The sequence below is a fragment of the Alternaria dauci genome, chromosome 9 (genome assembly GCF_042100115.1).
Source record: "Alternaria dauci strain A2016 chromosome 9, whole genome shotgun sequence".
In the NCBI taxonomy this organism is placed as follows: domain Eukaryota; kingdom Fungi; phylum Ascomycota; class Dothideomycetes; order Pleosporales; family Pleosporaceae; genus Alternaria; species Alternaria dauci.
In genome coordinates, this window is record NC_091280.1 from 2,179,016 (window position 1) to 2,192,746 (window position 13,731).

General features: G+C 51.3%; 4 protein-coding genes across 4 annotated transcripts; 2 read left to right on the forward strand and 2 right to left on the reverse strand.

Annotated features, from left to right (window-relative positions):
* Nucleotides 1-478: 478 nt before the first annotated feature.
* Nucleotides 479-2,554, forward strand: ACET3X_009406 (uncharacterized protein; the record flags this gene model as incomplete). Its single annotated transcript, XM_069455597.1, has 2 exons — nt 479-1,008; nt 1,081-2,554. The coding sequence occupies 2 exons, from the start codon at nt 479-481 to the stop codon at nt 2,552-2,554; spliced, it is 2,004 nt and encodes a 667-aa protein (XP_069303483.1).
* A 2,590-nt stretch (nt 2,555-5,144) lies between these two features.
* ACET3X_009407 (uncharacterized protein) lies at nt 5,145-8,548 on the reverse strand (the record flags this gene model as incomplete). Its single annotated transcript, XM_069455598.1, has 6 exons — nt 5,145-5,506; nt 6,264-6,740; nt 6,802-6,893; nt 6,943-7,186; nt 7,274-7,884; nt 7,932-8,548. 6 exons carry the CDS (start codon nt 8,546-8,548, stop codon nt 5,145-5,147), a joined length of 2,403 nt encoding a protein of 800 aa, XP_069303484.1.
* Nucleotides 8,549-9,795: 1,247 nt separating this feature from the next.
* On the reverse strand, nt 9,796-11,325 carry ACET3X_009408 (uncharacterized protein). The gene is made up of 2 exons (XM_069455599.1): nt 10,913-11,325; nt 9,796-10,864 (listed from the first exon to the last, which is right to left on the reverse strand). Exons 1-2 carry the CDS (start codon nt 11,010-11,012, stop codon nt 10,086-10,088), a joined length of 879 nt encoding a protein of 292 aa, XP_069303485.1. The 5' UTR covers nt 11,013-11,325; the 3' UTR covers nt 9,796-10,085.
* A 440-nt stretch (nt 11,326-11,765) lies between these two features.
* ACET3X_009409 (uncharacterized protein) lies at nt 11,766-13,562 on the forward strand (the record flags this gene model as incomplete). Its single annotated transcript, XM_069455601.1, has 4 exons — nt 11,766-11,790; nt 11,843-12,124; nt 12,174-12,764; nt 12,814-13,562. 4 exons carry the CDS (start codon nt 11,766-11,768, stop codon nt 13,560-13,562), a joined length of 1,647 nt encoding a protein of 548 aa, XP_069303486.1.
* Between the last annotated feature and the right edge of the window lie 169 nt (nt 13,563-13,731).

Genomic DNA, 13,731 nt, shown 5'->3' on the forward strand with positions numbered 1-13,731 from the left:
GTGTTGTGTATGATTGATTCAGAACGAAGTATCCTGGCTTCACTACATAATAGGGGGGGTCATCGTACGGCATTATCGCGGCGCTGTTCGGAGTAATCCAGTAGAAATTGTAGCTACGCCGGACGCATCGGCATTGCTTACGTCCGCTTCCCAAGTATCCGCGAGCTAGACTTCGTAGGCTAGTTCAAATAAGGAAAAACTGTCATCGAGTAAGTACGGGACAAAGCATGGGAGATAATACCTACCTTATGCATCACTTTCAGAAGCGGGCCCCTTAGGCAAATAAGGAAAGAATGTCATCGAGTGAAATGGAGGCAGAGCACTGAAGATGATACCTACCATATGCTTGAAATATAAAGGCGTGCCTCGTCTGGCTGTCTGTTATATTCATCTTTCATCTAATCCACCTGACTATCAGCAACTCCTCCTCTAGCGACCTCTCCCTTCGGACACCGAATATCAGCATCGTTATTGGATTATGCGAATCGCAAGCCCCTGGGAAGCGGCTTCCCGCGTCGGTAGCATCCTGCTTATCGCCAGCACTGTCTCTGCCTTGGCCACAACGGCTAAATCAGTCGACACTTACGATTATGTTGTAGTTGGCTCTGGTCCTGGAGGCGGCCCACTGGCCGCTAATCTCGCACGATCTGGTTTCAAGACTCTCCTGCTCGAAGCCGGTGATGACGACAGTGCTGCTATGATCACAAACGCTATTGCGTTGACAAACACCGCAGATACTACTGCCCTGACCTGGACCTATTGGGTTCGTCATTACGACGATGTCGAATTGACGAAAAAGTACCAACATCTAACATGGAGGCTTCCAAACGGCAATTTGTGGGTTGGGCCAGGCAGCTCGGCGCCCACAGGAGCAGAGATTGTTGGCATTCAGTATCCTCGTGGCGCTACACTCGGCGGATCGTCCATTGTCAACTCTGCTCTGACTGTCCTTCCTGCTGATAGCGATTGGAACTTTATCAAGGACCTTACAGGCGATGATTCATGGAAGTAAGTCACATCCGACAATGTTCCTAATTTCTGATATCAAGAGAATCAGTAAGCTAACCGAGCAAATCGCAGTGCTACTCACATGGGAGAATTGTTTATCAAGTTGGAAAACAACCAATACCGCCCACGTGGCACACCAGGTCACGGCTTCAATGGTTATCTTGATACAATCTTGGGCAACGGAACCGTCTTTCTCTCATCACCTCAAGCAACTGCCATTTTGAAGGGCATGGCTGCCGAGGCAGGCCAGGATCCAGAGAATCTGGAAGAAATCCTAAACATTGACCCCAACCAAGTCTTGAATCCCGACAGAGACCAGATTACAGGACTCACGGGCCTTCCTCAACACGCCAATGCAACCTGGGCCCGTTACAGCTCTAGGAATCGAGTGCTCGATGCTTTGCGCGCTGTAGACAAGAAAGGCAATAAGAAATACCCCCTGGAAGTCCGCCTCAACTCCTACGCTACAAAGGTTCTCTTTGACAAGCCTCGAGAAGGCTCTTTGCCTCGCACCATCGGTATTCAATACCTGGAGGGCAAAAGCGCTTTTCAAGGCGACCTCCGCTATGATCACAAAATCAAGAAGATCTCACGCCGGGTTTATGCTCGAAAAGAGATCATTCTCAGTGGTGGATCGTTTGGTACACCTCAGCTGTTGCTACTCAGCGGCATCGGACCAGCTGCAGACCTCGAAGCCCTGAACATTCCCGTCGTTGCCGATCTACCAGGCGTTGGCCGTAACATGCAAGACCACAACGAGATTGCCGTCATTGGACATGGCGCTCAGGCTTTCGATTACTCCGCTGCTCCCGGTGGTCCTCGCTCCCAATGCACTTTTGGAGCTCCTGGCGACCCATGTCTTGCACTTTACCTCGAAGGCCAGGGACCATACACCCAACCCAGTCTCACCCAACTCGCATTCCTCAAGACAAATTACACAACCAACGACGAGCGCGACTTTGCCATCTTTCCTGGTTCCTTTGGATTCCGTGGATTTTGGCCCCGCAACACCGGACAATCGTGGGATGACCCCCCAACGACCTGGGGCATGCACGGCGTCCACATCCATGGCAACAGCACGGCCGGATACATCAAACTCCGTTCGGCCGATCCGACTGTAACGCCTGAAATCAACTTCCGACACTTCAATGGCACAGGTGCCGCAGGCGACATAGCCGCGATCAAGGAGTTCCTTGCTTGGGGTCGTCGTGCTTTCAACCGCGTTCAAGAACCATTCGCTCCTTACAACGTCTCTTGGCCACCATGCGCAGGCACTGTTGGTGCCGATGGAAGCTGCTCTGTTGCTAACAATGACGAAGACTTTATTCGCGAGAACATCTTTGGCCACCACGTTATTGGCACGTGTTCCATCGGCCCCAGCTCTGACAAGAACGCAGTCCTGGACTCCAAGTTCCGTGTCCATGGTGTGTCTGGCTTGCGAGTGGTCGATGCTAGTGCTTTTCCAAGGTCCCCTGGAGCCTTCCCGGTTGCCGGTGTTTATATGCTGAGCGAGAAGGCGTCGGAAACTATTCTTTCGGGCTATTAGTTTTGTATGGTATCCTTCTGTCTTTCCATTCTAGTACGATCTTACACTAGGAAGTCCCAAGGACAAATGTAATGTAGAATCTGTTGCGCAGAAAGGTCTCGCCCATGCCGTTAGCCCTGATATATGCCTTGATTTTGTCGTGATTGATCAATAGCGTCGATAGCATAAAGAGGTAAGCGGACAGTTTCCTAGAAGTCTGTTGGACACAATGATTTCGGGTGTGCCACAGTCGGCATATGACAAGTGCTGTTCGCTGCGTGACTGCCGCGGACCGTTGTACGGTGAGAAAGGATCAGCTGTCAGAATTAATCCTTTGAACATGAACCCTTCTTCTGATGATTGCATCCTCGATATGAAGACGCAAGCCATCTCTTTCTATAGATACACGGAGGTTTTCATCATTTACGATGGTTGTTGGTACCCATAAGTGCATCAACGCACCCTGAACTCTTCTAGTCTGTCCGGGTTACATGCAACGTACTTGTCGCAGTTGAAAGCCTCTGGAAAATCCTGGTCATGGAATTCTTCCGTAAACAGGTGACAATCGCCACTTATCAGTGCCCAGCTTCCATCCTGAAAAGGTCGTAAAAGACAGACTGATAGGGCTCCTGAAAACATGGCGATTACATCCCCACATCGTACAGCTTCTGATACAACAATCAACTCACCGTCATCTGTCAGACATATTTTGCACTGCTGCAGGGACTTCATGAGCATGACAATGTTATAGTCTGCATCGAGGGCATTTTCCTTGTAATGTCAAACCAAAAGTTAATCGAATGCTGAGAGAAGTCGACTTACTTCGCTCCCTCCATCATAACGGCTCAGGTGTTCGTGAAGCTGTTCGCCGTCCATGCAGGACATAGCTACAACCAGATCAATAATTTCTATGCCATGTGCAGATTCTAGCCTTACCATCTCTGATATCTTTTCCCAAGTGGGCTAACACAATAGGATTATCTATTGTGTCTTCAGAGTCGACATAGCGACCAAGCGAGATGAAGCTGCTGTATAGTCTCTTCAACTGCATCGAGGCGTCATCCGCGTCGACAAAGTGAAAAGCCTGGCTTGTTTCGACTATTTGCGCATGTCTACAGCCCGAGACAAACAGTTCCAAGCAGTGCTCGTGGCTCTCATCCAGGAAGGACCGTGTTGTGTGCGTCTGTTTGTCAGCAGCGCAGAAGAACGGTGAAGACTGCCCGCCCAATAAGTCAAAGTATCTCGATTCATATTCAAAAGAATAATAATTCAGTGAAGTGTTTTGAGACCAATCGGGAATCCATGAGGGCATCTTCTTGTCGTGTGGATGCCGAATAGCGGTGAGCAATCGAAGCCCTAATACAGGTAACAGGAAGGCAGCTACATGGGTGTAACACTCCTCTACACTCCTTGTGTAATCAATCAAGTGATTCATCTCTGTTTGTCTAGGACCTAACAAGGACTTCAGTGCGAAGACTCTGTCTTTCGGCTCGGTTGCTAGGCAGTCCCTGGTGCTGTAAAGTCTGTTCCATAAGGTGAACTGTGAAGTCGAGAATATACCCGGAGGGTAACTGATCCATCGCAAAGCCACGGGCTTGAATGTTTTAGTCACCAAAGTCTTCGAATGACCCATGGATAAGCTGTCGAGACTTCTATGTGAGAAGCTAGCGGAGCCGCAGATGAACTTGACAGAACTTTTGGCATGGACTTCTTGTAGAACCCAAACTCTTTTAAACCACGGATCCCGATACAGTTCTTCAAGCAGCGCGACTATCGTACCACTCGGATGGCCTCGCTTGCAATCTCCTGTCAGTGATATTTCTTCGTCTGCTGCCGCCAGTTCCTCAAACAGGGCACTGCTATGAGTACTTGGTTCGCTTAAGACCACCAAGACAGTGAATGCGCAGTTGTAGATTCTGTCCATTATGCGGACCTGACTGGCTCGTTCTTGAAGATTGTCCTGATCGATGCAGATAGCATCGATCCATAGCAAGCGATCTCCACGCATGCGTCGTAAGCGCCAAAGAGCGTTATAACAATTTTGGCCAACATGTAGCTCTTTCGTGTCGTGTTGGAAGTAAATAGCTTGCGTCTCAGCGGCGTTACCCCAGGTGTAGGATACTGCTTCGTATTTGAGAGACTCGTCGGAGAGTCGTGCGTGTTGAATCGTACATCTGACGGGATCAGAATCTGTGCCGTTCAGGCTTGGATGCAAGACAAGGAGACGAAACGAGTCGTCGTGCTGTAATGATTGGTATCGATAGGAGCGCATAGTAGCGATGGAAATGTGGACAGATTACAAGTCTGGAGTCTGGAGAACCGTCCGCAGTAAGGCAACGCTGTTGCCCCGCTACCTAGCGCGCTCGATTGGATCAGGCAAGGCTGACACCATGCTGCACTACGAATGAGGTCGTTGTGTCCAAGTTCTGTCCCCACTTTGAAGCTATGCGCTGAATTGCCCTCCATGACATAAACAGAAAAGTCAAAGTGAAATCCTCTGGGGTAGGTTTTAGTAGAGGCAGTGCTAAGAAGCAAAGAGTGTCTTCATAGAGTGGTAGCCTTATCGTAGTAACTTGTCATTTTCAGCAAATATCTGCAGCAGGTTACTTTGTCAGGGGTTGGCAGTCAAGTATTTGGCAAGCGTCATCGCCGCGCAACCAGTAACGGATTCGAATACACTAAAGATGGGCGCCATGACATTGCTCCCAATGGCAACGTAGGAGACTTCAACGTGCTGATATGGGCCAGCGAGCACAGCGGCAGCAATGCGAGCAACGTCCTCGTGGGCGACAATCGAAACACGACCGCTGCTTATTGGGCCGCGAACGACACTGTCGGTACCGACGCGGGATCCCATAGAGTCGATGTAGGACACGTCGCGCAAGATGATCCAGCACATGGCACTAGCTTTGATATATTTCTCGGTTATGTAGTGATCGCATGCGAGCGTGAAGGCGATGTCTTGTGCAGCGGCTGCGAAGGGGTTGCTATACGCCTAGCTATCACAGCGATATCGACGAAGGAGAGATACTAGTCGAGGCGTTCTACGCTCTCCGAGACTGAGACTGTAAAGGGAGTGTGCGCGCCCATCATCAGCACTACGTTGGCGGCGGCATAGTCGCTGTAGCCGACTCGATGTACCGCTGGAGTGAGGCCTTCCGGTAAGGGCCGCTGGCGGAGCTGGCGGGCGGCGAGCCTAGGTCGCCCCGAGCGGGGCTCTGCCGCTGATTGGTCAAGACGGGACTACGGCCATCTGCATCCATATCCATATTGAGCTTTACCTGCACAAGGCTTTGAAGCATGATAATATTTGCTCTTGAGTCATTGATATCTGCGGGATCTTGAAGAAATCGAAAACTTCAACAGAATGCATTCATGGAGCATTTGTCGCGCTGCGCAGCCAGTCGCTACCTTTATGTGGCACAAATCTCATCACAACTGATCTTGAGAAGAATTCGCAACTGCTGGTAATTGCAAAAAAAACGATTATTTGCTAAGATTCATGGCTCGGTTCAGGCCATACAGTCCTAATACCAACCGTAAAGCTTCCCCTTCACTACTGGCCCCACGTCATCTGCGGAGAACGCGCAATGCCCTATCTCATCATCGGCAGTACTAACTACACCCCACTGCAATTTCTTCTCAGCAACACTTTCGCCATCATCAACTCTCTCTATCGGATGACAAGCTGCGCTAATGGCCAAACTGCACGTCCCTGCAAGCGGCATACCACGCCTATATGGTATGTACCCAAACGCAACCATACTAATGACCATCAGTCCGCCCAGGGCTAGCACAGCGATGATGGCTAGCGGCGAGTAACCCAAAGTCTTGAAGTCGAGTACTGATCTAGATCCAACTCCTGGGTTGCCGTTGACATCGTATAAATCGATGGCGACAAGGAATATGCTTTGTGAAACCAACCAATGCAGCGTGAAGCTGAGTACCATGAGGGGTATACCGAAGCGGTATGGCAGTTGGAGAAAGTATGTAGATCGCTGGGCACCGGAAGGTAAGTGAGTTACACGAAGACCTTTGCGCTTGTGTGAGTAGGTGACCCATTCATAGCCCATGAGCATGGCGGTGAAGAGAGAGTTGTATCCGAAATACAGGAAGGAGAGAATCAGTTGCGGCGTATTGGCGGTAAGAGCATTGCTGATCAAATCTGTTGGCCGGTAATTGATCGTTGTACGAGGGTCCACACCGCCTAGAAGGGGACCGGCATGATCAGCAATGTGTTCCAATAAAATCTCTCACTAGCAACGTACCAAATGCAAACTGTTGTAGTGTTGCCCCAGTGGGTAGGTTGTCAATTCCCACCCGGAGTAGATGGCCAACGACGGCTAAAGCCAGCAAGAACCTGAACGGTAATGTAAGTAAACTGCGAAAGTATTGCTAGTATAACTCACATTATCAAAGTAACGCATACACGCAACTTGCTGGTCGCATCTTTCCAGCGGTACCTCTCACCGCTGTACTGTTGCGGCCCCGCTTTGTACCCTTTGCTGTTCCTAAAGTTGGCCATCGAAGACATACACATATTTTTGGTTTCGTTATCCTCTTTGTCTAGAAAAGAGGCAACAGCATCACCCATTGCCATCAGCGGCTCATCTTTAATACCGAAGGCAACGTAGAACATAAGGGCGGCTTTGACTATATGATTTATTAGAACGTGTTTGGCGTTATGTCATTTCGTACTACAGCTTCTGCATTGGGAGCGAGGACGAGACTGAGACTTACAGAAATTTAGAACCGTGACGACAATCGCAATGCTGGGTTCAAAGTGAAGTTTGCAATGAGGTTCGGCCCGTTCACTCAGACAGTATTTCACTGTCGCACCGAAAGGCTTACAGTTGTTGAGACCGTTGCAATATTCTCCAACTTGCCATGAGTTTTGCTTCTTAAGATTCTCGATACTGGCTGAGCATGGTGTGCGCCCGTGATCCAGTTGTGAGCATATCCACTCAAATGTGAGACTACCTTTCTTGGGAGTGAACCAATCGTATGTCTCAAACTTGGTAGCCCAATAGGCGTGAGAGCCTTTCATGAAGGTGTTATTCGTTGGCGAGGAAAGTTCGTCATCTTCGGAGACGAGAAGAAGATTTCGTCGATTGGTCTGTATACTAATGGCATATTCATCAATACATTTTGAGGAGTCAAGCCTTTCGAGCCTGCCCGAACGTGCTTTGCTCCAGAGGCCTTCGAGTGTGGATGTCACTTCGCTCGGATCATTTCCATACGTTGGGGTTTCCAAACAGTTTGTGCAGTGTTCGTCCTTGAGGAAAGCCTCGCCTACAGAGAATGCATAATAACTGTTTGTAGATATTGAACTAAACACTGCCGAGTTATAACTAGCACATGTGAGCAGGCAGTACTTCATGATGATTTCTCGACTTACAGGAGATGTAACGGGAGAGACGAGAGTGCCAGCAGGACCCATAGAAAAGTTCTTCGTTCACTAATATAGCTGAGATTGCGCACGCTGAGAATGCCGACATCGAGGTACACGCTAGGTTTGCGGCTGTGGGCGGCGTCAATCTCGCTTCGCGTGGGTGCGGACAAGCATTGCATTGTATAGTTGCTCCCAGCCAAAACGATCGTGCTGAGAACGTTGATGGCGAGATGAAGCCAGGTATTTAGACGCTTGACCCGGTCGCAATCCCCATCAAAGAAAACACCTCTGGCAATAGGCGAGACAGTGAAGCCTGATACTGTGGCAGCAATGTTTACGAAAAGGACGATTGAAGCCCAGAATGCGAAGTTCAGGACGCCAAAACGCCATCCCGTAAAACGAGGCCCTAGGTGCTTCTCCGCAGCACGCCAGGGTAGATCAAAGACTGATTGTTTCTTTAAATGGGCGTTTGATGGCTTGCGTGAGCTGCTTGGAGAAAGCTTATCGTTGTCGCTCAAGGCTGTAAGCGGTATCTGCATCTCGGAGCTGCAGTCGGGTTGCCATCGTGTCTGTATGGCTAGTCTTTTCGTGGTAGGCAGCAAGGACGGAACTGGCTCAAACATTGCGCGTATGAAAGCGACAAAGACAGCCCGGTTCAAAATGAGACGGAGGAAACTCGAAGAGACCAGCAGCACTATGAGCACGACATCTCATCCTGCTGTTGTTGCGCCACTTTGGGGGCCGTTTCTTGCAGACCAATTCGGGATAGCTGTTCTCTTGCAGGCCCCCTTGTGGCAACAGATATCGCGAGCCCTGGTCAGACCCAGCCGCTATCTCAATCATCGCAACGGCCGAATCACAACTTCAGTCAACGTGCTGCGCGTTTGTCGCACGTTCGCTCTGTGAGCCATAGGCAACGGCCGATTTCCTGTAGTGTTGTAGGCGACGATTTGGATTCTCCCCAAAGCTCAAAACCAATGATTATCGCGACACAGTAGGCCTCCCAGGAGACCGAAGAAGCGACTTTACACTCTCGTGGACGACTTGGATTCGCAACGTGTTTCCTTCGCAGGCGGGCGAAGTTCGTATCAACAAGCGCCAAAAAAGGCCCAGACAGCTCTCCAATATACATGCGCTCACGCGTCTTCACTGGAAGTCATCTTGTGCTCACCAGATCTCGCATAAGTAGTTCTCGTAGATTCTGGAGACTGCGGAGCTGTAGCAAGGAAGGTCCATAATGTCGTCAAGCCGCAGAATGAGCTAGCTCCACGGTGCCATTTCGTCCAAGTGCAAGAAAACCTCGGCAAAGCCGGAAACAACAATTTCCGAGGAAAAAGCAGTCACGTGGTAGTCTTTGGCGGCTGGTGAAACAGGTATCCCGGAGTGGTGGTGTGCCAGCCCTGGCACTCCGGGTCAGCAAATGCGCACAGATAAAAGCACCAGGTAATTTGAATCATTCACGCCGTTTGTGCGAGTCAGAAACGTGTTGGGAAGAGGCTGCTGTCCGGGAAACGCGACGCCGTGTCGTCCGCGCGACATGTTCGCGTTGCTGAGGAGCGGAAGTTTTGGCCGAAGCTTGGGGCAGTCGCTCGGGGCAGGCGCTTCTCAGTGCTCTCGCTGTATCACCGCGGAAGCGCGTTTGATCGTATTTAACGAGCGTAGATTTGGCTGAAAATAGAGTCTGGAAGATTGCGTGCCTGGTAGGGCTTCTGGTGGTGGTGTGTTTACTTCGCGAGGCGAGGCTGAGAAGCACTGGAGGAGCAGCTTATCCGGTAGCGCCGAAATCACAAGAGGACGCAAGAGGAGATGTGTGCAATTAAAGTTCATTCAAATCATATTCAGCACCAGCATGTGAAGAACAGTACATAGATGATAATCATATATTCATTTGATTTGTTGCCTGGTAAGTTTAGTGGCACGTGCTAGCAAACGCGATCGAGAATGTCTGATCAAGCATCACAGCGTAGGCATCATAATAATACAGTACATGTCAGATGGAGTCACTTCCGGTGATCGATCCGATCCAACCGCTAACGCCGATTCGCCGTGGAAAGAACCCACATCGAAAACCGTAAATCAATGCAGCCGAAATAATAACCGATTTGTGTTTTGTTGCCGTAATGAAAATAGAAAGGAAGAGGAAAGAAGAGAGGAGACGCGTCACATCTCCATCATGTCGACGTCCGCAGTCGCCGTTGAAATGGCGGCCACTGGTTGAGGGTTGGATGTAGTAGCGGGTTCCGATGGCGTCAGTTGGCGGGCATTGATGCGCTCGCCCTCGACACGTGGAGTTGAACCGAACATGAGGTTGCTGACTGTGCGTTCCAACGACCAGCCGATGAGTTGACACCATTGGAGGTTGTCCGAGAATAGCCAGTAGCCTTGGACACCGTGTTGTTTCGCGCGTACCAGATAGGCGTTGAGTGATTCCTTCTCTAGCATAACAAGGACGTCGGTGAAATCGAAATGGCGTTCAATCACGCGTGCGTAGGCACGCGCCGCGTCGCGCAGGTTGGGGTTGGTCATGACATTCTTCCAGCCAACTCCGAGGGACGCGATGAGCGTGTTGACAGTGTTGCCCTTGTCGTCAATGAGCTCTTCAGTCTTCTGAGCGTCCATGTCGTTGAGGGAGGGGACTTCGATGTTGGCAGTTGGGCTCATTCGTACTGACTTGCGCGAAACAGCGATAGGGCGGGCGGCATCAGCCTTCTCTTCTTTCTCAATCTTCTCTTCGTACCAGGTGCCCGATTGCGACTCGGCTGCCATGGTGTAGCCAGGTTCTCCAGGGTAGATGAGAGTCATACCCGGGCCATACACAGGCTCGGACTTGGGCTTTGAAGGCGACCGGGTGACGATTGATCCGGCGGGTAGGTTTTCCTCTGGCTCATCGACGTCGGCGATGGATCGTTTGCGACCAGCGGTGGCATTGGAAACAGCGGCTAGATAGTTGAGCGAAGGCGGAGTAGGGTATTTGGGGCGGAAATTACCCATTGGTGCTTGGGCGCTCTGGTGATGGGAGAAGTAGCCCTGTGGTTGCTGGGGAGCCAAAACGACGGTTGGCGCCGAAGCGTAGTAGTTAAGACCCATGCTGTGTGTTTAGTAGTTTAGTAATGTTAGAGTGTGTGAAGGATACAAAAATCTGTCTTGGTTAAGACAGGACAGTGAGCATGCGACGGTCTGATAGAGTCACCAAGAGCGACAGCGATGGGGTAGATGATGGCGAGATGGTGAGGCGCGATGGAGGTGAAGGGTGATGGAGGTATTGATGGGAGAGGTAGAATGGAACAAATCGCTCGACGTGTGGGGGGTGTTCAAGTTAAGAACAGAAGAAAGGCTGTGTGTGGAGGTTTGGCGCAAAAAGAAGTGAGAGGAAGGAAGGAAGGTTTGCGAGGGCACCACAGCCGTCTTGTAAGCTGCGCGCAAGTCCCGTGAGAGGCTGGCTTGGACGCGGTGAGGGGCGGCAGAATGTAGGGTAAAAGAGTCCGGCGAGAGATCTCCAGGGCAAGTCTAGTGCGCATTGGCCGTCACGCGAGGTCTGGCTACCGCATGCGGCATGCGCCAAGGCGCTGTGTAAGGCAGGGACGACCAGGGTGCAGATGGAAGTTGCCGTTGATCGAGCTGGAGAGCATGACTCAGCAACGCTCTTTGACTGTGGCTCAACTGTGGCTGGTGGCCGGTCGCAGATAATCCGCGCCGGGATAGTGGCGGCGCTGCGACGCGGTTTTTGGTAGCAAAAGTTAGTGGAGGAGCTGCAAGGCACCAGACGCAAGATACCCCACGCAACTCTGTTTTCGACCCCCTCTTCCTTGTACACCGTGCTTCTAGACGCCTTCTTTCAAGATGCAGGCGCCAGTGGTTGTTATGAGTATGTCGAGCTACCGCTCTGAAGCTGCGACAGCCCACTAACACACCAACAGACACCCAGACCCCGGGCGGGGAGCGCCAGTTTGGCCGCAAAGCTCAACTATCCAACATCACAGCAGCCAAGACGGTCGCCGACATTATCAGATCATGTCTCGGCCCCAAGGCCATGTTGAAGATGCTGCTCGATCCCATGGGCGGTATCGTCCTCACCAACGACGGCCATGCTATCCTCCGAGAAATCGAAGTCGCACATCCAGCTGCCAAGAGCATGATCGAGTTGAGCAGGACGCAAGATGAGGAGGTGGGCGATGGCACAACCACCGTCATCATATTAGGTGCGTACAAAGTGTGGGGAGAGACGAAGCATGGATTAACAAGCAACAGCGGGAGAAATCCTCGCACAAGCTCTGCCCCAGCTCGAGCGCAACATCCACCCCGTCGTCATCATCCAAGCCTTCAAGAAGGCTCTCGCCGACGCCCTCGAAATCATCAACGACATCGCGGTCGAAGTCGACGTCAACAACGACGAGCAGATGTACAAGATCATCAACTCTTCGATCGGCACAAAGTTCGTAACACGGTGGTCGGAACTGATGTGCGGACTGGCCCTGAAGGCGGTGCGGACCGTTTCCCTCGACGTCGGCGCTGGCAAGAAGGAGGTTGACATTAAGCGCTACGCACGTATCGAGAAGATTCCGGGAGGTGAAATCGAGGACAGCGAGGTTCTGGACGGAGTCATGGTCAACAAGGACATTACACACCCCAAGATGAGGCGGAGAATCGAGAACCCCAAGGTGTTGTTGCTGGACTGCACGCTGGAGTACAAGAAGGGGGAGAGTCAGACAAACATTGAGGTCAGCAAAGAGGAGGACTGGAACAGGATCCTCCAAATCGAAGAAGAGCAAGTCAAGCAAATGTGCGATGCCATCATCGCTCTCAAGCCCGATCTTGTCATCACCGAGAAGGGCGTCAGCGGTAAGTCAGACTGGTCATGATTTGATATAAGCTCGCTAACATGGATTAGACCTCGCACAGCACTACCTCGTCAAAGCCAACATCACCGCCATCCGCCGAGTCCGCAAGACCGATAACAACCGTATCGCCCGTGCGACAGGTGCGACAATCGTAAACTCCGTCTTCTCCGCCGCCCCTTCAGACATTGGTACTGAGTGCGGTCTTTTCGAGATCTCCAAGATCGGCGACGAATACTTTACCTTCCTCACAAAGTGCAAGAACCCGAAGGCATGCACTATCCTCCTCCGTGGACCCTCAAAAGACATCCTGAACGAAATCGAGCGGAATCTACACGACGCTATGGGTGTTGCCAGGAACGTCATCTGGAACCCTAAGCTCTGCCCCGGTGGTGGTGCAACCGAGATGGCCATCGCGGTCGGTCTGGGCCAGCGCGGAAAGCTGATCGAGGGTGTCGCACAGTGGCCCTACAAGGCCGTCGCGGAAGCCATGGAGGTCATCCCACGCACACTCATCCAGAACTCAGGAAACAGCCCGATCAAGGTGCTTACCCAATTGCGCGCGAAGCACGCAGAGGGCTACGAAGACGGCAAGCACGGTGGCAGCACATGGGGTATCGATGGCGATGCAGGAAAGGTCGTCGACATGAACACATACAATGTATGGGAGCCCCTAGCAGTTAAGGAACAGAGTGTTAAGACTGCTGTTGAGAGCGCCTGTCTGCTGCTCAGAGTCGACGACATTGTCGCTGCAAAGTCGGCCAAGCAAGTGAGCGGTCCAATCGGCGGTGGTGATGATTAGATGTAGTCATGGAGGCACGTTCTGCGAGATCCCTGCTATATCAGCCAGGCAGTCGTTATGGAAATAAAATAATCACATCCGCCGTCCATACAATAGACCTTACCATACGCTCAACGTGAAAGTCGAAATAAACGACTGCAGAGGTTAATGTGATGCTCATGGCATACCC

Coding starts and splice junctions, on each gene's coding strand:
- ACET3X_009408 (XM_069455599.1), bottom strand. CDS start 11,012: ATGGGTCTTAACTACTACGCTTCGGCGCCAACCGTCGTTTTGGCTCCC. Junction 10,865..10,912: donor GAGCGCCCAAGCACCAATGG/GTAATTTCCGCC, acceptor TCAACTATCTAG/CCGCTGTTTCCAATGCCACC.